At 37.2% G+C, this 21285-nt stretch overlaps 2 protein-coding genes across 13 annotated transcripts in view; one reads left to right on the top strand and one right to left on the bottom strand.

The window, feature by feature from the left end:
• Positions 1 to 4766, top strand: part of fam114a1 (family with sequence similarity 114 member A1) — a 23491-nt gene extending 18725 nt beyond the window's left edge. For all 8 annotated transcript variants that reach the window (XM_066720535.1, XM_066720540.1, XM_066720539.1 and 5 more), the window contains 2 exons: positions 754 to 807; positions 1380 to 4766. In XM_066720535.1, coding sequence (XP_066576632.1) covers positions 754 to 807; positions 1380 to 1487 — 162 coding nt within the window. In that variant the 3' untranslated portion in view covers positions 1488 to 4766. The remainder of the gene's footprint in view (positions 1 to 753; positions 808 to 1379) is intronic.
• Positions 3944 to 21285, bottom strand: LOC136766753 (transmembrane protein 156). 5 transcript variants are annotated; one of them, XM_066720543.1, is made up of 13 exons: positions 20960 to 21284; positions 13294 to 13551; positions 11706 to 11963; positions 8933 to 9043; positions 8354 to 8419; positions 7723 to 7770; positions 7368 to 7412; positions 6463 to 6513; positions 5982 to 6026; positions 5678 to 5728; positions 5435 to 5482; positions 4676 to 4717; positions 3944 to 4239 (listed from the first exon to the last, which is right to left on the bottom strand). In XM_066720543.1, exons 1-12 carry the CDS (start codon positions 21045 to 21047, stop codon positions 4686 to 4688), a joined length of 1101 nt encoding a protein of 366 aa, XP_066576640.1. In that variant the 5' UTR covers positions 21048 to 21284; the 3' UTR covers positions 3944 to 4239; positions 4676 to 4685. The 5 variants fall into 5 exon arrangements, with proteins under 5 accessions (XP_066576640.1, XP_066576642.1, XP_066576641.1 ...); XM_066720545.1 differs by lacking the exon at positions 5678 to 5728 and having other exon boundaries at positions 20960 to 21285; XM_066720544.1 differs by lacking the exon at positions 4676 to 4717.

Genomic DNA, 21285 nt, shown 5'->3' with positions numbered 1-21285 from the left:
TCTTGTAGATTGAGTGAACCTTCGCATTAATATGTTACCCGAGTTCCCCTGAATCCTGTCAACGTAGACTGAGAAATGATGATCAATTGAAGGCTGCCTTTCAGAAACATTCAGCAATATGCAAGCTGCCATGAAACTATTGTGTATGATGGTCTGTATGGCCCTGATATTTATAGTCGACTAGAATTTAAAAGGCTTTTTTTTTTTTTTCTTTAAATACCAATAATACTCCCCTTGCACATAACTTTGATCCATGTCATGTTAACTAGCTGGAGGCTCTTGTGGCAAAGCTGCAGTCACCACTGGGCACTAGATATAATCATGCTTTTTATCATCGCAAGAGCTAGCACTTTTTTAAACGTCAAATGAATCAAACTGCTCTGCGACGGGAGTCTTATATACAGAATTCATTTGTCACCTCTTGCAGAAGATAATCCTGGGAGATAATCCTGTGAAATCCAGTGTTGTTAATCACCTGTTAGTTAAGTCTGTTTTAATAATTGTAAACAAGACCAGAAGTGTGTTTCAGCGGTGTACAAGATCCCCCTGGTTTCAAAATGAAGATAAAGCCCATTGCCTTATTACATTGCTGCTACATTTTTCACCTGTGGCTATAGTCATGTCTTAATTGCCTTTGGTTGTCTGGTGTCGAAAACAACACCTTTCGGAATGATTTTTCTATGGGAGTTTTTAGTAAGAACAGACCGTGAGAGTATTACATGGATGACTCATGTCCAGTTCTGTTTTTTTCAGAGCAAGCAGAAAGCTGAAGAGTTGAACCCCCTGGTAAACAGCATTATACTGGAGGTGAGTGCTCTGTCTCCGACTCCTCCCCCTGAGTAGTGCTCCCTATTCTGATCAGTACATTTCACTGCTGTATCAAATGCATTTGCTTTAGTACGCAGGGCAGAAGTGTGGAGTAGTGATAGGTCTCTGGAGTGGAGGGTTGTGGGTTCAATCCCCAGGTGGGGGGCACCTGTTGTACCCTTGAGCAAGGCACTTTACCTAGATTGCTCCAGTAAATGCCCAGCTGTATACATGTAAAAATAATGTGATATGTTGGAACAATTGTAAGTCACCCTGGATAAGGGTGTCTGTGAAGAAATCGGGTAGTAATAATAATAATAGTATTGAGATCCATGGAAGCTGTAATGTTGCAGTTCTTGTCAGGTATTTCCTTCATGAATATGAGAGTGTTTTTTAAAGCGGTGTGCCAGGAACCACTGGATGCACTTAAACTACGGTGAAGTCACTTAAGGATCTGACGCTATGACAATACAAAAGATTATTTAGAATTCTGGTGCTTCCTTTGGATGCTTCTGATGATCTGAGCATTGTCAGTACAACATCAGTTCATTTCTTTATTTTCCTCCTTGCAGGGATCAAACAGCACCACCTACATTCAGAATGCATTCCAGCTGCTTCTCCCAGTGTTGCAGATCTCCCACATCCAACTGACCACAAGCAAAATGGACAGTGAGCTCTAGCCTTGTAGAATCTACAGAATCTTGCTTTAATTCATGGGAATTCCACCACAGAAAAATAATATTTAGAATAGAATCTGCACTATTGAGAGTGAATATAATTATCTAGTCTGTGTGTGTGTTAAAGAGATATACAAGATAAATTATTAAACTTCCTGAAGTGCTTTAAAGTTTACTAATAAGTGTCAGTGGGACACTTTGATGCCTTATTAGTGGGGCTGTTGATGTTCCTTTTCTCTCTTTACAGTGAGACAGTTAAAGACACAACAGAACTACTGTTGGCAGGTAGATAATTATTTATGACAAAAATGTTAGGCATTAATTATTAATTGTTGCTAATCAATCTGTGAGTTTCCACCGGGGTTCTGCAGATGAGAGACCATGTAGCTTCACAAATCCATCACGGAATGCAAAACAGTGAAACCTAATCTGTGTGGTTGGAAATGAAGCTTATTGATTAAGAAAAGGAAATAAAGTAGCAGGGCAACCGTTAAACATGCCAATCACTTGCATTTCAACACAAGTTTCTTTCCTCTTGTTCGCCCCACTGCAACTTTTGCATGAATTCCTTAAATCTCTCCCTTTGCGGTTTAGACGAGGAGGTCTGCATTTCAAATCAGGAAATTATTTCTATATCCACTTAAAAATAGGAGGATAAAAAGACCAAGCGAAAATGATTTGGAAAAGGTTCATAAAGGGAAATCAAGAAATGGCTTTACTATGCTCACCCTTTAGGGGCTGCCATTCAGTCTGGACGCAGGTGCTGAGAATCCCAGTCCTGCTCCGACAGCACCATTACTCTCAAGCCCCTCCAGTTCAGTCCCTACACTCCGGTTTTGTCACTTTAGTGCTGCTATATATAATAGTCCTGCTTATGCCACTAGCCTAACCATTTTACATGTAGTATATTCACAAATTATACTGTATAGTGGTCTGTCCAACATGGATGCTCCTGTTCAATTCAGGACATCAGGATTAAACTTCTAATATGTCTGATGCTTGTTTGCAATATTTAAATACAAGCGAAGGCACTATTTAAAGCTTTTAAATGTTTAAATTGAAGTGCTGCTGTGGTTAAGTAGTATTTTGTATTTTTCCATGGTTATACAAATTTAATGTTGAATTTTGACACAGAATATGAAACTGAGAGGGTTTATTTTATCAGTGTGGTTCAGTGCAATTGCAGGACCACAGCCCCTGTGCTCCTGCTTGTTTTCTGTGCGTGTTCAGTCCGATTGTAACCAATTATTTGTTAATTGTTATAATTATCATTATTAAATTCTTTTTTAATTATTTAAAAACTGGTCAAGTATTAACTTGTAAAGTATTAACATTGTGTTGTGCTTTGGTCATACACTTTTCAAATAGAAAATTCACAGAAGGCCTACTATGATTTTTTTCTTTCAGTCACTATTCACAGAGATGTCCTTAATCACAGTATATGCAAATCAGAACACTATTGTATAGGATGAATTATACTATTACAAGCTAAAATACTTATGTTGTTCATGATTCATGTATAGGTACAGAAGTAACTCCCATCAATACACTTTTGAATTATGTGGTGCAATCCCATAAACTGTTTATTTAATCAGAAAACTAACAATGATGTGAGCAAGCGCCTCCTATGCGGTCTTGAATATCCTTGTACTCAACTTCTGTGTTTTACATTCTGTTGATGATCTTTGCGCTGCATTTTATTTACTTCTATAAACTTCCCTCCGTACATGAATGTGTTAAGTACGATTAACAATGGCTCCAATACTTAGGGATTCTCTTGTATTTGCCTTGAACTTTAAATGAATGTAATTTTCATTCTCATTAAAATGGCATTTAGGTCTGGGGTTTGTTAAAATATGGAAAGCATGCTTTTGTTATCAATCAATGCAGCTCCACATTTACTGCTTAATAAATTAAGTGAAATAAGGAGCTAAAACTTAAAACTTTCATAATAGTATGCAGTACAGAAAAAAGGGATTTTAGGTTTTTATTATTCAGAATTCGAGTTGACATACCAGACATGTTGTTCATTTTTAAGTGCCCTTATGTTAGAGATGTGGTCCTCAAAACATAACAAATATTGTAATAAGGAGTATTCCCAAAATGCTTGTGCATCCCAGAAATAAAAGTAGCAACAACAAAAAAAGTTGTGTTTTTTGTTTTTTAATTAGATTGAAATACTATGAAAGTATACAATATAGGCAGGCGATGAGCACACAGATATATTCTCAGGTCTCCAGTCCTGAGGGTCAGTATTCAATTTGACAATCGACAGATATGCCAAAGCATGTACATCAACTAGAGTACAGCTGCTATTATTTACTCATTGCTTACAATACAACTACGGTTCAGTGTGATTGGCCAGGTTTACGTTAACCATGCCCCCAAGAAACTAACCCCCTCACTTGCCACCGTGAAGTTGCTTAGTGCACTATTGACAAAAACATGAAGCTAGAATGGAAAGTATAAAGTATTTTTAATAGTTCTGGATATGGGTGTCACTCTTTCTTTTTGTAATATTACAAGAATTCATTTCAGTATAGTACCAAGATAAATCATTCATAAATAAGTATAAAATGTTGTATTAACACACAAATGTACAACTTCAGTCAACTGTTCTCTGCATTAGTCACAGTTCTCTACACATTGTTCATACGGGGGCAGTGGAGTAGTCGGCCGGCGGGGTGAAATGTCTGTGCCGAGTCCTTACTCCACTACAGACATGCAGGCGCTGTCACTCACTGCTGCTGTCTGTCTGCAGGACCCAACGAGAAAAGAAAGCACCACATTCAAAATAAATACATTTGAGTATAGCATCAAAATGGTTAATACATGGTTCTTGTGAATATTAAGTTTGTGTGCAATAATAAAACTTCCCTGCTGTCACAAAGTACAGACACCCAACATTATTTCACTTAATTCTGCGGTTCAGCAAAGTCATGTCTAGCAGTTAGCATATGTTTTTGACAACTTCAGAATGTGTTTAAATTCTCTTCACAGTGGGGGGTCTATGCATCAAACTGTCATTTTTAGGCCTTTTGTACCTTCAGCTTGCAATTGCAGTTTTTTAATGTCAAACCGAGTATGTTGAAAAAAAAAACATTAAATTATGCTGAAGAAAACACCTAAATGTAGCTAAATGTGTTTGATTCGTTTTATGGTTGTAGTGTTTTTCCTCAATTACTGCTTACCATTTATGTTCTATACATTTGCATAATCTGCATTACTTCTGTCTGTAATAAAATAACCAAAAAATAAAACCTTTAAAAACAGGAACACAAAGCACCAGTATTTGCATTTTATTTGCTTCAAGGTTAGTGACTTGTAGAACAACAGTTCAGTTCAGGCTTTAGGAAACAGCTGTTTAAAACATATCCTTAACATTGGACTGTGACTAAGTGGTCAAGACTGAGAATTTAGTAGCGTTTTAGAACTTGTTAGTACACTACAAGACAGACTCAATAGTTGTATAAGGTATTCACTTCATACAATGAGAGTGTAAAATGGGATCCTCCCCTCATCTATGTTATCAGTACAGTACAGCAATAATCTGGTTTTAAGGAATGTTGTGTGAAAAACATAAATTGCTAAAGTATCTGGAATGAAAATGATTAAATTGAAGTTGTAGTTGGTGAGAGATGAACTGAATCTTGAGGTTTATACACACCTCCAGTCTCACTTGAAAATATTCCTAAATACCCTGAATCCCATTGAGACTGATGCTATTTGTCTTTCCTGCCTCCAATGCGCCAGCAACTCCCCGCATCACAGACGTTAAATATATTTTTGTCTGTTTGTAACTTTTGTCTTCACACTCCTTTTTTCTGTTGGTTACGAGAGTTTGAACTTGTGGATTCGCTCACTAAAAGGCAATCAGTTAGCTGTCCTATCCAGGAAATTGCAAATATAGGTGGTAAAGTGGACTTGTTTTACACCTCATGGGTTCTTACCATTTGTATACTCTGGTGGATTGGTTTCCTCCTCATTCTGATAAAGTTCTAAGCAAGAAAAAAAAAACACAGAAGTAGCATTAAGCTAAATTCCAGGTAGTTTAAATGTTCTGATTAATTTGAAAAAGTATGTTATAAGTCAATAAGTCAATTAATTGCTCTGCGGATTTGCTTTTTAAATCAAGACAATAAATTAAAGTGTTATGAATTATGAATATTCAATGGATTTGGAGGGTTTCTTACCCATTGAATCCTGACTGCATGAGTCCAGGACAGAGTTGTGGAATAAGGACTCTGTTTCAGATACAAAAATGAAACAAGCTCTCTGCTCAGGAAATATATTCACATTATTAGAGAGGATTTCCCAGCTTTTGAGTTTTGATTCAAGGAGAGTATAATTGTAAACCAATTGAGCCAATGTCACTGTGTACAGCCTGCCCTGCACTGATGTGCTCAGTCATTGTGCACAATATTTCCGTGCTGTGATGACTGCAGTGTGAACGTGCCTGCGGCCCTGGTTTTGAACAGAATGACAAGCAGGTCTTACCTGACTCGTGCTCGAGAAGTGAAGGGAGGGACCTCCTTTGCATTCCTGTGAAACAGGATACAATGTTAAACAAATGCCTTTAATAATGATTATAATGTATTTATTTATTTTGACCTGGTTTACAGCTGCACCAGAACAAATGCACGCTTATAAAATACATTTGCTTTATTTTAGAGATGAAAAGATTTAGATCTGAATCTTTTTCGCCATCAACTAATCTGTGTTTTAATTAACGAATGAAGACAATCAAACAAAGTGGATTACTGAGAAATAAAAACAAAGACTCGCAGTGCCCCATTGTCCAGGGATCCTCAATATAGCACCTTTTTCAGACATGTAAGCTTGTTATCTAATAGAGTCCCTGCCAGTATATCTGCCCGCTGATGGTCAGAGAAGCCCCATTCGTTCTAATGGCTGTCATCTGTTTATAATACATCTAGCTCATCTGGCCAAGAATATCAAAGTGCCGGGGTCCTCTTACTTGTTAAACCTGTTTCAGTGGTGGAAGCTTCATATTCTGCAATCTCCCTTTCTGTAAATAAATAAATAAATACATACATAAATATATAAATAAATGCATACTTAAATAAATACATAAAATATTTAAGGAACTAATCTAGTAATTGTATCAGTTAATCAGTTAGAGGTAAAGTTCCTTTGCAGATGATGGCTTAGGTTTTTTTATAAAATACCTTTTTCTTGGATTCTTGGAAATGAGCACATGGACTTGGATAGGAATTTCTGATTGGAGAAATTATATAAAAATACAACATGCAGATTTCACAAATAAAACTGATGCTGAACATGGCTCTGTCAAGCACAAAAACACAGCAAAGATTCATAGATTGAATATTCAGTTTTACATTAACTTCTTGGGGGGGGAAATAATGGGGAGTCTTTATTCAAGCTGCCCGGAAGATGTTGTTTATGCTCATACTTTGAGGCTGGTCTCGTTATTTTCACTGTGCGAACTGTGCAGGTGTATGTTAAAATGGCAGAAAGTGCAGGAGGAAAATCAAAATCAGCGGTGTGGAAATATTGTGTATGGGCAACAAATGGAAAAGAGTAAAATACCCATTGTGACAACATGGCAGGTTGTTTAATTGTTTTACTTTTGCTGCTTTTTTTGGCACATATCAGTATTGGTCAGGTGTCCACTGTATTAAAGCACAGTGGAGGCATGTTGAAAAGGGTACATTTATCAAGATAACTTTGCATTAGGGCATCGCTGAACCCTCTTCCCCTGTGCATTGAGCCGCCTGGCTGTGGGAAGATACCCTGCACTGATGTGCTCAGTCATTATGAAAGATGTTCATTTAATGAGACAACCGTGTAAAATGTGTTTTTCAGTCCGGGTTCTGAACAGAATAACAAGCAGGCCATTACCTTGCTCATGCTCAGGAACTGAAGGGAGGTGCCTTTCCCGCCGAACTGTGGAAATGAAATGATGCCATGAAACAAACTTTTACTATGGAGATATTTGTCTTTTTAAGCAACTGCATATACAGCATGGACTGCTGAAGGACTGCTATGTAGAGGCCACAAGGTTTGGGTGTGTTTTTGTCTAAATAAATGATTAACAATCAATAACTACAGAATAGATTTTAAAAATATCACAGATTTTAGTAATTGAATGTTGAAATTATACAAAGAAACAAATAAATATATTTGTTTACATATGTATCAATATATAACCCGCCCTTCCCCCGTGGATATGTGAAAATGAAAATGACTTTCTTACCAGTTTGAGAATTACTGGGTTTAAAGGCTTGGGACTCCTCTGGCCTTGCTGTAAATAGAAAGAAGATAAGAGATGTGTTGTTATTTCTGTATTAGGATACAAAATGCTGTTGTGATTATACTTGTTAATGCCACAAGCGTGGTGTTCTGAAATCTCCAATATAGATCAATCATTTTTTTCAAAGGCATGATTGTGGTCCTCAGGTATGTTTTTGTGGTTTCTGCTTCCTGATTGGTGGTTAAAAACAACAAGTAACTTATTATTAAAAATAGTTTTCCATGTAGTGTTTTGTTCGCAGTTCCCATTGGAAATGCATGTTTTCACAGTTATTAAGACCAAAGCCTAACAACTCCCCAGGGTGAAACATGAAGAATATGTCAAACCGAAATGGATTACTAAAAGTAGTAATAACAAACGCACATCTGGGACTCTTTTGGGCTTGATAAATAGGACACATTTTTATTATTGCATTGTATTGTCTACAGAAATTACCAGCAATAACTTTTAATCAACTAAGTTATTGATTATACAAAGGAAATATGAAGGAAATCTTTAACCAGAAACCCTTCCCCCTGTGGGTATGTACTCATGAAAATGGTAAAGCAGAATTTATTTTAAAATGTTTTCTTACCAGTAAGAGGCAGTAGGTCTTCAGGGCACTGATATGTGTCAGTTGAGTAAAGTGCGACTGTCCTTTCTGTAAAAAGAATAAGCAATGTTATTCTTTGAGTACTAGCATACAAAATTAAAAGTGCTGTGAAGATAGTACAACAACATTTCAGTAATCAGTTTGATTCCAATACTTAGGATGTAAATGCTGTTCTGTTGGTTGTGCTCATCTATGTGTAGATGATTTAGTGGTTCTGTGACTATAACCAGACACAAGCGACAGTGATCTTATTTAGCTCTTATTAGTTCAAAGCTTATATGGTTATTTTCAGCTTACAAGTATAGACAGCGAGATGCGGCACAAGCATGCAGATCAGAGGAGATTACCTGCTGCTGGACCTGACCTGACTTGAGCAACCCACTTGCAAGGAAGTGTGGGCTTTATCTCTGACATACACGACTGTACGCAAAAAGTCCTGTATCTCCCCTTAACATGACCAAACATGGTTTTGAAAATGTAATTCTATTTAACAGACAACACACACACTATAAAATGCTAATGAAAAATAAATACATACATACATTGAATACTACTACTTACTTCTGCAACTTTGATTCCTCCAAGCAGCGTGTAACACAGTAATGATAATCACCAACAAGATGACTGTTAATATCAAAGTCAACCAAAGGACTCGAAGAGAACATGACCAATCTGTAACAACACAGGAAGTTCATTGTCATTCTGCTTTAGTACCAAGGCATAAGCAAACTCCATACCGGAGACTAAATACAGAACGTGTGATTGAAACCCACTTGCCAGTCCTAAATTTCATTGAGTTTTGTGGTTAGATTTTATGGACATCCATGCCAGAGACTTCTGGGAGAAAATCCTGAATGGAATGTCATCCCCTTCGTAAAGAATGGAGATCATGTTTTGGGGGCACTTTTGCATCCTTCGGTACTGGTCCCCTTGTTTGGATTGAGGGATAGATGGATTCTAAAATATATCTGGATATATTGTAGCCAAAAACTTTGTACATTGTTCTTTCAGGGGGCTTTCCGTCATTATAGCGATTCAAGACCAGATGGTTAAGAGAGCATAGAAGCTGTGTTCCTGATTGGCCATCTTAATATATCTTCTCCAATTTTCTAAACAAAAGGAAACAAGTTCAGAAACACAAACTACATTAGATTATTTAAAGGCTGAAGGAAGTGCATTCTCAAGGTTCTCAAAGCCAAAGGAGAGGAGGATTTAGAAATATATCATGTTTGACAGGTACTGTACGCCATCTATTTGTAAGACTTCCATTTTTCACATGTTCATTTATGCTCAAGAATATCTAAAGTAAACGTACATTTTCTTTGTCACATCAGCTTTACTCTATACTATATCTAGGCTATGAATACATTTGGAGGAAAATGTGTATACTAGCACTGAAATTTCGCCCTGTCTTGGGACTTGGTAAGAACCCTTTTATTATTAAAATCCTTAAGCGTAAAAATCAATTGAGACTCTTCTGTTCATTTGTGAGGAGTATGCTCTATTGTTTGGCATTGTTTGCTCTTGCTGTACTTTCCCAGGAGATGCAGTCTCTTTTCTGGAGGCATAAAAGAAATGCAAGTAATAATTCAGTTTTAAGACAAGAATAATGGAGTCTCTGATTTATTCATTTTTTTACATTATTTGTATAACGTGAATGCCTTGGCAGGATAAATTATTTTGTAATTCTATTCAGTTTATGAGCTCACTGGACACAATCCTTAAAAAGTAGGGACAACAGAAGAGGTGTCTTCCTGTCTATTGGTATTACTTTAGCTTATTAAACAGCAGGTAGTATATTTAGTTTTTCTCGGTCTACAGTTGAAGAATGAGGAGTCTGGCTCAAATCTTAAAAATACACTTCACAGAAATCTATTTTGCTGTCAAAAGTATGTTCAAGCATGTCAGGCTTTCACAGAGAACTTTGTCAGCTGCTTCTTAGAACTTGCCATCCCTCGGGTAAAAGTGATTTTGTTTTAACAAAGGATGCAACTGCAGCCGAGTTTAGAGAACCTCACTACATGCACTCCAAAACATCAGCATATTTATGAGAGTGTGATTACAGTTTCCAGAGCTGCTCAGCAGGAACTCGCTCTCAGAGATGTCGGTGAAGGAGACAAGCCTTTGATTGCAGGTAGTGACTAACCTTAGAGCTGGGTTATGTATATTTATCGATATTACCAAGGGAGTTTTTATTACATTTAATTAATAGCAAATTTCTACCCTGTTTGAGTGCCATTAGTTACATTATGTTTATGCTTACAGAAGCCTTTTAGTTTTGTTCTGTTTTACCACTTGTGCATAGGTTAACCTTAGTTTTTCAGATTGATATGTTGATACTTTTATCTTATGCCTCCAGTTTTGTTCAGTATCAGGAGTTAGACAGTGAAACTGGCACAGTGACTGAGGCCGACGGTAATCCCTCAGGATGAATTGGCACTAACACTCTTTTTAGCTGACAAACACTCCACACTGCATTCCAGGTACTATTACTAACTGTACAATGTAAGCATTGTACTATTACTTTAATATGAATGTTTTAAAGTAATCATTTGTTAAAATTGGTATAATCACTCTGCAGAAGCACAGCAATAAAAGTCCACCCTGTTAGAGCAAATACAATGAGAAACCAAGAACTGTGGAGTAATACAAAATTTCTCAAGTGAACCACCTTTCATGGCATAACTTCCTTAATAAACTCAGTACTAGTCTCCCGGAGGTGTTGTTTTGAAAGATGACAAAGCCAGCACTTAAAATAAGCTTTCAACATATGGGTATACCCAGCAATTTCTAAAATCTTAGAACTTTCACTTAGTGGAAAATGTTTAAAAATACCGGCTTTAAGGTGAAGTGATGGCAATTGTTATTGTATTAGCAATATATATATATATATATTTTTAATACAACTTGATTCATTTAATAATTATAGATAAATACATTACAAATATTATGGTGATAGATGTGGAATTGTGGATTATTGTACATAATTTCTTCTAAAGCACTTTGTATTGAACTATTGTATTGATTTCAGTGCATATTTATCATATTTTGCTGACCGTACTATTTGGGGTTATAGATTAAAAAGATATTGGAGGATAACAAAAAGGAAATCAACCAACTGAAGCACAAATATACCAAACAAATGAATTCATAGTAAAAAAAATAAAGGCAGGCACACAGAGTCAGTGAGGGCAGGATGCTGAGGTCAGATTTATACCATAACATATAAAAATCATTGCTCAATTGGTAGTGATCAAGCTGCACAAGATATGCATGTATGGATAGATTAATCATTGGCTGAGCATGGAACAATGCAGTGGAACAATAACATTACCTTCAGGCCTTGATGTCAGCTGAACGGTTTTATTCATCTTTTTTAAAATCTTCTCCTCGGTGCGAACAATACAATAGCTGTGGTTTGACAAAGCAGTCTTTAAAGTGTTCCTGGATGGGTTTTGAATGAAGCAATGAAAAGCATTTCCACCTTCTTCTGAGCCTCCACCAAGGCTGATGTTTACATGAGTCATGAGTTTTATATTCTGTGGTGCAAACCTGGGCTCTGATGCTGCTGAGGATGCATTGACATTTGACCCTTGAAAAAGAAGAATAAAAAGGACAGATTTAGGAATTTTGAACAGCATGGATACCTACAGCATGTGTTTTGTAAGAGAACCATTTATAGCATTTTTCTTTGGTACGCTACTCTTTTAATTCTGTGTGCCTGTGTGTGGATTTAATGTAATTGATCTCGATTAAAAACTATTTTGCATCCAGACTAAATGATTACATGTTTCCACACAGATCATATACTGTGGTGCACACACTTGAATATACACAGTACATGGTACAATAGATATCAGAATATATAGAGAGTGTTTCCCCTTATTTCGAAATAATAATTTATTATTATTAATTTTTTTGATTTGCTGAGGATTCAAAATAAACTTAATGGTAATGAAATTCACTATAATTTCAGAGCCAGAGCAGGCAATTAGACCTTTAAGTAAGAAGCATTGATATAACCATTTAGCTGTAAAATATTTCCTTGTACCTGTATCATTAATAGAATTCCTTAAGCCTAGTGTTTCTCACTATCAATCCAGCTCTGCCGTGTACAAATAGAAAATAGAAATAAAATGTAAGACCCACCTGGTTTGACTCGTCTTTATCTAAAGAACTATGTAATGGTTGTGGTGGCCTATTTAAGGTAATTGTTTTGTTTGATATGTATTTACCAATCTGACACATTCTTCCTTTTGCATAATGAGCATCAAATTTCCCTTCTGAGTGTGGTTAGTCAGGATTACGGGGGTTTTAGTTCCAACTTGATGTCATACAGTTACTGTGTAACCGCCTAGTTAAGTGGTGAGTAACAGGTCTGTGTCCAGTGGATGCCATCTCACTGCTGTACTGTGTGTTAATAAACCATCCTCACTGTGCTTTGTTTATTCTGCCCCCCACCATTGGCTAGACCAAATCAAATCTTTGGCCTACAAGTGACTCTCATATAAAAAACTTTCAGCTTATTACCTTTAGATTCATCACTTGTAAAAAGTGGCTTCTGACAATAAATTAAACCATGAAACAGAACAAATATTTAATGCTTCTTCTGTCTCCCAAATCTACCATCAAGAACTGGATAATCTTCACATTCTTCAAATTAAGTGGGTGCATATGGATATTTGATTAACTAACATTTTAAGATGTTTACAAATGATGAGCTATCTAATAGGGATGGACTGAAAGGTCAACAATTTGACCCCCCACCCCAACTCACCTTAGATTCACAACTTGTAGGTCTGTAATGCATGAACACTGACGGGACTGGGGAGGTCAGTAAACTTCTAAAAAACGATACAATAATTGCTTTTTGCTTCCTCCGCTTTGTCAAATTGAATACTTTCTGATCATGAGCTGTTTACCTGAGAATGAGATGTTTTGATAGATGGACTGCAGGTCAGTCTCGGTCTCACACACAAACCACGCTGATCGGGGGTCACCTTGTGTCCCGACTCCCTCAATTTCAAGAGCCTGTCCCTCTGAGCTGCTGTTCAAATATCCCATGCAGACTTCCAGAATAGCATCTTTCAGATCATGCCGAGGAATGTTAAAGAAAGCTGAGAATTGCATCTCATCAGGGGACAAACACATCTTTATGCATGAAAAAAATATCTTTATTCCTGTAACAGAATGAAAGGAGGGGGACATGAAAGGAGATCAGTGGCATTCCTTAAATAGCACGGATATATTCACTGGTAGATCTTAGAAGGCTTGTGTGAGATAGTCAGCATGGCATTTGGAAAAGGAAAATCTTGTCTAACAAACCAGTGACATCTTTGAAAAAACATAAGTATAGCTTTGACAGTTTTTTCATTAATTATATTTTTCAAATATTATATATTTATCCTTCTTTTAAACCTTGGCTAATAATCAAGTGATGTTAAATGAAAATAAGCCTGGATTGCTTAAGTTCAGTTCAATCCCTTTTGGGGGTTTTTTGGTAAGTGAACTGGTGTCTTCCATCATGAAGAAATAAAAATAATAAAATTAAAAAAATAGTGTGCCTGTGTTTTTTTGGCAGGGCTTTTTGGTGTTTTCTCTTTTAATCAAAATAGTTCAGTTGACACACCTGCACCTGGTTCATGTGGTCCAAAAAGCAAGGAAACTAACAAACAAACCCGACTATGTCTTGCTTTGCGGTTGGATGTGGTTTGCATGGGAAGCTCCATCCTGGTTCTTTATTAAAGATATTTTTGCTGCAGTAGTCATTAAGCACATCACATAAATGTGAAGGCCAGGACATAAGGGGGAAAATCTCTAGCTCCTTGCATGAATAGTTATAGTAATTTTGAGCAACAAGACAATAATTTATTTTGCTTCAACATACTATATATATTAATGCCCTTTGCATTACATGTTTTTGACCCCATGAGTGCTATGATGTGGGGTGAATTAAATTAGAATGTGACAATTATTAAAGATAGTCTCATTGGGTTTGCAGGACCTGTTTATGGTTACCAGACAACAAACGGTCCTTTAACATGTGGACAACATTGACAAATTGTCTCATCCCTGCATGATGAACTCCACAAAGCTTAACAGAATGAGCTATGCTATGGGCTGCAAACTGGAAAAAATAAAACTGTAGTTAAGGAGGCCAGAATTGAAAGAAACCAATTATAAAATGCACCGGAGCAATGCTGAAGTCTTATGCACTGAATTTATGAATCTATAGTGAGCTTGGAGATGTCTCCTGGTGAGAAAACAAAGTATATATTATTTAATAACACATTAAACTAGGGACTTGACAAACTGCAGACAAATAGGTTCTACTCAGAGATTTCATCAGGCAAAGGAAGCACAGATATTGAGTTAAAATGAGTATTTTAAGGCTACTCAATCAAATACCATCCAAAACGAGAAATATTGATGTTAAAACCCTGCTATGCTTGATTGTTCTATTAGAAATGGAGCACATTATGCTTCATAAGTCTCGCTTAAAATGTTCATGCTAGGTAATCTTTACTAATACATGCAGAATGAGAGAAATTGTACAGAAGTGAAATACATCACGGGAATAGCTGAACGACGGCACACTTAATTCCTTTACACATTCAGTTTTTTTTTTTTTTTTTTTGCTGCTGTTATAGATTTTCATTTCTTTCAAGAAATAACATTACATCAAATTAAGACCATTGGGAGGTGATTTGATAGTACTTTAGTTCCTGTTGTGCAGAGTACTCAAGTAGGAGGAAACAGGAACGCCATGGGCAGCTGGGTGGAGTGGGGAGTAGGAGGGGGTGTTTCATATAATTCTCCAACTTTTCCAAAAATTTAAATGATATAATATACAAAACAAACCTTAAGATTATAGGTTAAATAAAGAGATAAATGCAGTGTTTGATAGATGTTGGGAGGGGGATGCGTTAGAAACTTCAAACTCATTCACCCCGGTTGTGAAAGTGTGACACACAACTCTGCGTATCTCACATCTTTTTATACTGCAGGAAATGTGCAGCACCAGATATTGCTCAAAAAGAGGTGTAAGGAGCTAAGTCACCCTCAAAGGCTGCACCAACTGACTCCCAAACACAGGTTTTGTGCATGGCCAGAAACATGGTCACCATACAGTGCTTTCTACACTCCTAGACCAGAGACTTCAGTGGCAGGTAAACCTCTACACCTGAATGTTGGTACGAGAATTTATCTTAGTAATAAAAAAATGAGTGATGTCAAATTGGTGATGTGCTGACAGAATGGTAACAAGTAAACCAAGCTGCTAATATTGTTGTAATATAGTTGCTGTTGCTGGTGCTATTGTTATATGCGACTGAAAGACTAAAAGTGCTGAAGGAGGGGGAACAGAAACAGAAATCATCTAAAACTCCTAAGACCAGTGTTAGTGAATGGTGGTGTCAGTCTGGAATGTGCTAATTAAGAATTGTATTTGGGTTTTCTTTAGTATTCGGTTTTAAAAAGCGAAAAGGTACTCAAAATATTAATCATCCTGCATACTGTTGGAAAGGGGAGGCACCATTATGGAAAACTCCATAAGACCTTTGGAGTAGACCTTAAATGTTTTGTTCAAGTTCATGACCCTCAGGGGGCAGTGTTGTACAAGTATCTTACATGGCCGTTTTCAAGCAGTTAGAATTCAACTGGTTTTATGTAAGAGACAGCTTTTATATACAGCAATTTCTCTCTACTAAAAATAATACATTTTTTAATGGAATCAATCATGGGGCAAAACTGTCTGTGATTGCATCCCAGCATAATCTCTCTTGGCAACCACCACGACATCATCCCTGGCTGCCAGGATGATGGGGTAGCAGTTATGTCAAGAGTCTATCTGGCTGAATCTGAACATGCATCTGATTTGAACAAAAGTATATTGAATCAAGATGAGAGCTTCACAAGAGATCTCAAAAGTGAACTAGAAAAACTGTTCAACGATTATCATTACCTGTAGTAGCTCAGGATGAATCTCTATATGCTAGGTATTGTCCTCTGCATATAACTGTCAGAAAGGAGGGGAATTCCACAGGGAATTCTATTGGCAGATCACTGTATTGTCACCATATCAATTGAGATTACATAGGCAAGATTTGTTGTGCATTATTGGTGCATTTGACTTATGCACATATATTAGTCCTGACTTATGTTTCTTTGTGATGAAATACATAGCTGAAAGATCAACAGAATAATACCCACTCTTAAGGGAAAACTGGATCAGATACTGCTGTGTCATTGCTTTATCAGAAGATATACAGGAGGTGCTGAATTAATACCTTCGCTACTGAACAGGTGCACAGCCCATCTGTTGAATAAACGAGTGGGATTTCTGAAGTATTCATGTTGCTTTAATTGATTCATTTCTTCCTTACCCCCTAGTCTTGTTTGTTTTCTCTCCCATATGTTAATGAAAGATCATGTGTGGGTGTATTTCTGTCTTAATAAAATGTCAGTGAACTGCAGTTAAATCTTTACTTATTTAAACCATTTAATCGTTGGGGGACTTTAATTGTCCTAGATTTGGCTATATTCTGTAATCAGCTAGTAGGTATTGTGTTTATTACTTGGTTATTCCCTGGATTCACTTCATTGGTGTGGATTAAATTACTGTTTGATGTTTCTGACAGAAAACCAGAAAGTCAGGTTATTCAAGTTTCACACTGCCCAATTTATAAATAAAGTATGAAAAAGGACATTTAGCATAACCATTCACTACATTAATCACAATCTTTAAACCTTTCTGGGACTTTGACCCAGACAGCTGTTTTTTGTTTCTGTGAAGCTCTTTGCACGTATTTTGCATAAATTGTCTTATTTATGATCAGCCTACAGCTGATGCAACTGTTACGCAATTACCGAAAACCAAGCAAACCCTTGTTAGCTATATTATTTAATGTCTGCAGCAGCTTTGAAAACTATGCTAACTCAGTGTAATGAATTATTCCCAGTAGAGAAGGCTGAAGAGTATACTTTTTAATTTTGCAATAGTGTGTACTTTATAATGCTTTAATACATCAGCAGTAAAAGCTGACTGAACTAAGTGCTAACCCCTTAGCAACGATTAATGATAGAAGTCGGTCTTAAATTTTATTTTACTTCCTTTACAAAGTGCATTGTTATTTGGGGGGCTGAAACTGCAAAAGGCTGTAATTATTTTACTTTATTCAGGTTCATTTATAGTGATGTGTCATGTAAACTGAAATGTTAGCTGCTTTATAAATTAAAACCTATAAAAAAAAAAAGTATGACTATTGAGAAAAGAGGATATACCTCTTACCGGGGGTAATTGTTTACACCGTGTGGTTTTAGCTGCTGCAGACCTTGACATTTTTTATTTTTTTCAGTTCTTATCAGGTCTTAACAGAGTTATTAATCTGCTGTTTACCATGTTAGATAGAAACATAAGCAAGATAAGAAAAAGACAACACATCTGCAACAAGCATCAGAAAGAATAGTTTCCATCCAGTAAAAAAGAGAGGCAACTGGGTTAATCTTACAGTATATAAACTGCTCATCTTGTTTCAAAATATATAACCCTTATCAAAACCAACAGATTAACAGTTACATCTCTATGCATCTGACATTAATGTGTATTGCATTCATTAATAGATCATTTGTGTTGAAATGTAAGTTGAGGGTGACAGATAGTTATCATTAACACAAGGTTGGATTTCCCCCCCCCCTCCCAGACTTCACACAAGGTATTCCAACTGGCTATATAAAATAAACCTCAAGATGAGGCGACTTATGGGACCATTTACTAACAAATACAGTTAAAAACATAATTATGCAGTACTAGCTGCTTTCTACACTCAATGAAAAATGGCTGTATTAGAAGAAAGCACAGTCCTATACAGGTACAACTGTTCTACTACTACTGCTACTACTAATAATAATAATACATTCCTGTGAAGTTTGTGTCAGGTTAGACACTGTTTGTTTTGTTCAACAGCAGTTGCTTTTGGCCCCAGCAGAGAGGTATAGCTGGGAAACTCACTGTGGACATCAAGGAGTCAGAACAAGAGCAATGAAAACTTGATTGTTTAAAACGTATTGTGTGAGTGTTTGCCTACATAACATAACCCTTCGGCTGTAAGTGTCACTTCATCGGTAAAGGCATGTTTTCCATGCAATGTTCCAATAAAGGACTGCATTTTTAAAATCTCTTAGCAGTGAAGTGCAAAATGTCAAAAGCAACTGCTGTTAAACCAACCAAACTGCGTCTAACACATGGAACCGGGGCACCCCTTTATATCATCTTGCTCCCCTGATGTAGGTGCCCCCCCTGTTCCCGTGTTTAACCTTCAACCCCAGAAACTAAAATAACTCCCCTTAATAATCAGTTCCCAAACAGCCCCCAACAAACAGAACTGACAGACAGACACACGACATACTGCAGTTTCTCATTATTATTATTGTTTGTATTATTATCATAGTATATTCAGTAATAAAGATTGCTGTGGTGGGGTCTTTGTTTCGTGGTAGTGTTGTGATATTGTATTGACATGTACTTAAACTTTGCTTTCCTGTGGTCTTAATACATTTTCTCCCTAGACTTTGTACTGTAACACAACACGGTCTTTCTAAGCATTTAATACACTTTATTATGGCATTTGCATGGCCTGATTTAGTAGAGCGCAGTGAAGAGAGACCTTGTAAAATCACAGGGAAGCAAAGTAACATTAAAGTAAAACACTGGAAAATCACTTTTTTTAAACTACCATGCAGATTTAGCATTGCATTAGAATTTCATAAGGGGATATGATGCAGGTGCAGATGGGAGCTCCAGCTGTCATTTCCTGTGTCTCACAGACCTAAAACCTCCACCCAGCAGGGAGCTACCCACCCCCTCCTCCCAGCGCTCAGTTTGCCTCCATTTAACCTCTCTGTGTGTCTCCCCCGCAGCCCTGCTTTCCCTTATCAGCCTCAGCCAAAGCTGTGGATGAAGCTGACCTTGGCAGTACCTCTCAGGAGCCGAAATTCCTCGATTAAATCCCGTCTGAATTCTCTTCCTCCCTGGTTAAAGAGGTTCAGTGCTTTTTTTTTGCCCCATATGCATGACTTATCTTTCAGTCCTGTTACCATCCACAGTCCAGGTCTTTAGGACTCCTTCCAGAGCAGAAAAGGGCTGCTTCCATATTGTACAGACTAAAGTAACACACAGGGTTGGAATGGGCTGGCTACACCATTGCACAGTTTTAGTATTTCTTATTTTGTTTAATTTCTTACAATATTTCAATACATTCATTTGGCCTTTCTTTAACAAATATTTTTCCCACAATGTCTATACTAGGACACTGATGAGTCCAGAAGAACACAAGTCCTTCTGACAGCTGACATTTTACATGATTTATCAGAAACGTCTCTGTCATCCTTCGTTAAAAAAGAAAGAAAGACTAGACATTTTATATATATACCAATCTTCCATATTCTACCTCTTCGTTCTTAACTAATGAAAGAGTCTACATAGGACCATACAATATTGTCTCATACTCCACAGTATTACAGATACTACAGCAGATACAGGGAAAGATATATCTTAGGGTTGTTTTTCAGCTACTGACATAAGCGTAGGTTTAGGGGGGACTCAATGTTGAGAGAATGTTACATTGTCCCCTCAAATAATGTATGCCTGGCTCCATCGGCGTAGTGGATGCGTACCCCCCAATATTGACAGCAACCCTTCCAATTCTGAGATGAATATTTATATATTTACATCTAGGATCAGAGGACACTAATGTAAGATTAGGTGCAGTTGTATTTAAAACAGAAAATGGCAGGTGCTCTATTCAAAGAAGACATCTGGGTGTTTAGAATGAAGCACCCAGCTCTGCTAGGCAAGGTGACTCTCTGAGATCTGTCAGAAAGCAGCCTGACAAGGTTAATAAGCAAACAAACTGCCAGTGTTGCTTGAATTGCGTCCTTGTGTGTAGCCTGTCTTTTCTTATCTATATTTTTTCCACAAGAATGGAGAGCACCGTTGCATTGGAGACGGCTTTTGAGCTGGATTTCTGTGCTGCACTCTGTCCCAGGACATTCACTCTCTCTCTCTTAACTTCAGATGCTATTCAAGCATCTGCCTTTGAACATATAGGAAAACATTGTTGTGTTTTCATATCCATAAATGTTAGCAACACTGAGAACGATAATAACGATAATAATAAATCACAGAACCTAATAAGCTTTCATCTTGAGCTGGCTAATGTGAACTTCAGGGAGTTATATTAACAATATTCTAACTCTGTTATATCGGCCACTTAAGAGTTTTTCTAAAACAATGGTTAATGTAAACAGTAATTATGAGAAAGGGAATAATGAAATCTTGCTTCACTTCTGGGACAGGATGTTGAGATGAATTGAAAAAACTATGCATATCTAGATCAGAGAGGAAAAGCCTAAAAAGATCAAAGCTGTTTTATCTGTTCAACAAACGTCACCATCGTTGGGTTCTAGTTTGAATTGTATTGTAGACAGAACACAGCCAGGGAGGTGTCGTCAGCGAGGAAACTGATGTTGCTCCCCCCTTTTCCTAACACTGCAAAAGCATGCGAATATGCGGTCAGGTGTTGTACTCACCCTCACGTGTGTTGAAGAACTCTGGGAGGCATAGTATTAAGATGACCAGTATGAGAATTAACAGTTTGCTTAAAGCAGCTTTAGCCATTGTCACCACACGTGTGCTGAACCACAGTCATGCCTGCTCTCTGGTTGCCTCTTCCTGTCTCTTGGTTTTTAACTCTCTGATGCTCGGGTGTGCAGAAACATGTTTCTCCACTTCCGTAGATGGATAACAAAGGCTACAGCAGTGGATCTTGTCGTCTTCACAGCCTTTTCTCCATTTCCCTTTGCTCTGCCATAGGAGTTGGCGTGAGACTGGCTGTTGACGTTGAAGTCGCCAAACT

This window comes from Amia ocellicauda, chromosome 13, assembly GCF_036373705.1.
Source record: "Amia ocellicauda isolate fAmiCal2 chromosome 13, fAmiCal2.hap1, whole genome shotgun sequence".
Classification (NCBI taxonomy): domain Eukaryota; kingdom Metazoa; phylum Chordata; class Actinopteri; order Amiiformes; family Amiidae; genus Amia; species Amia ocellicauda.
This window is presented reverse-complemented; position numbering and strand designations above follow the sequence as displayed.

Bases quoted from the DNA above. Each gene is read 5' to 3' on its own strand.
- LOC136766753 (XM_066720543.1), bottom strand. From the start codon at position 21,047: ATGGCTAAAGCTGCTTTAAGCAAACTGTTAATTCTCATACTGGTCATC. The intron at 9,044-11,705 runs GTAATGTTATTG...GTGTTGTTACAG, and splicing joins GCTGACATCAAGGCCTGAAG to ATTGGTCATGTTCTCTTCGA. The intron at 8,420-8,932 runs GTAAGTAGTAGT...TTCTTTTTACAG, and splicing joins GAGGAATCAAAGTTGCAGAA to AAAGGACAGTCGCACTTTAC.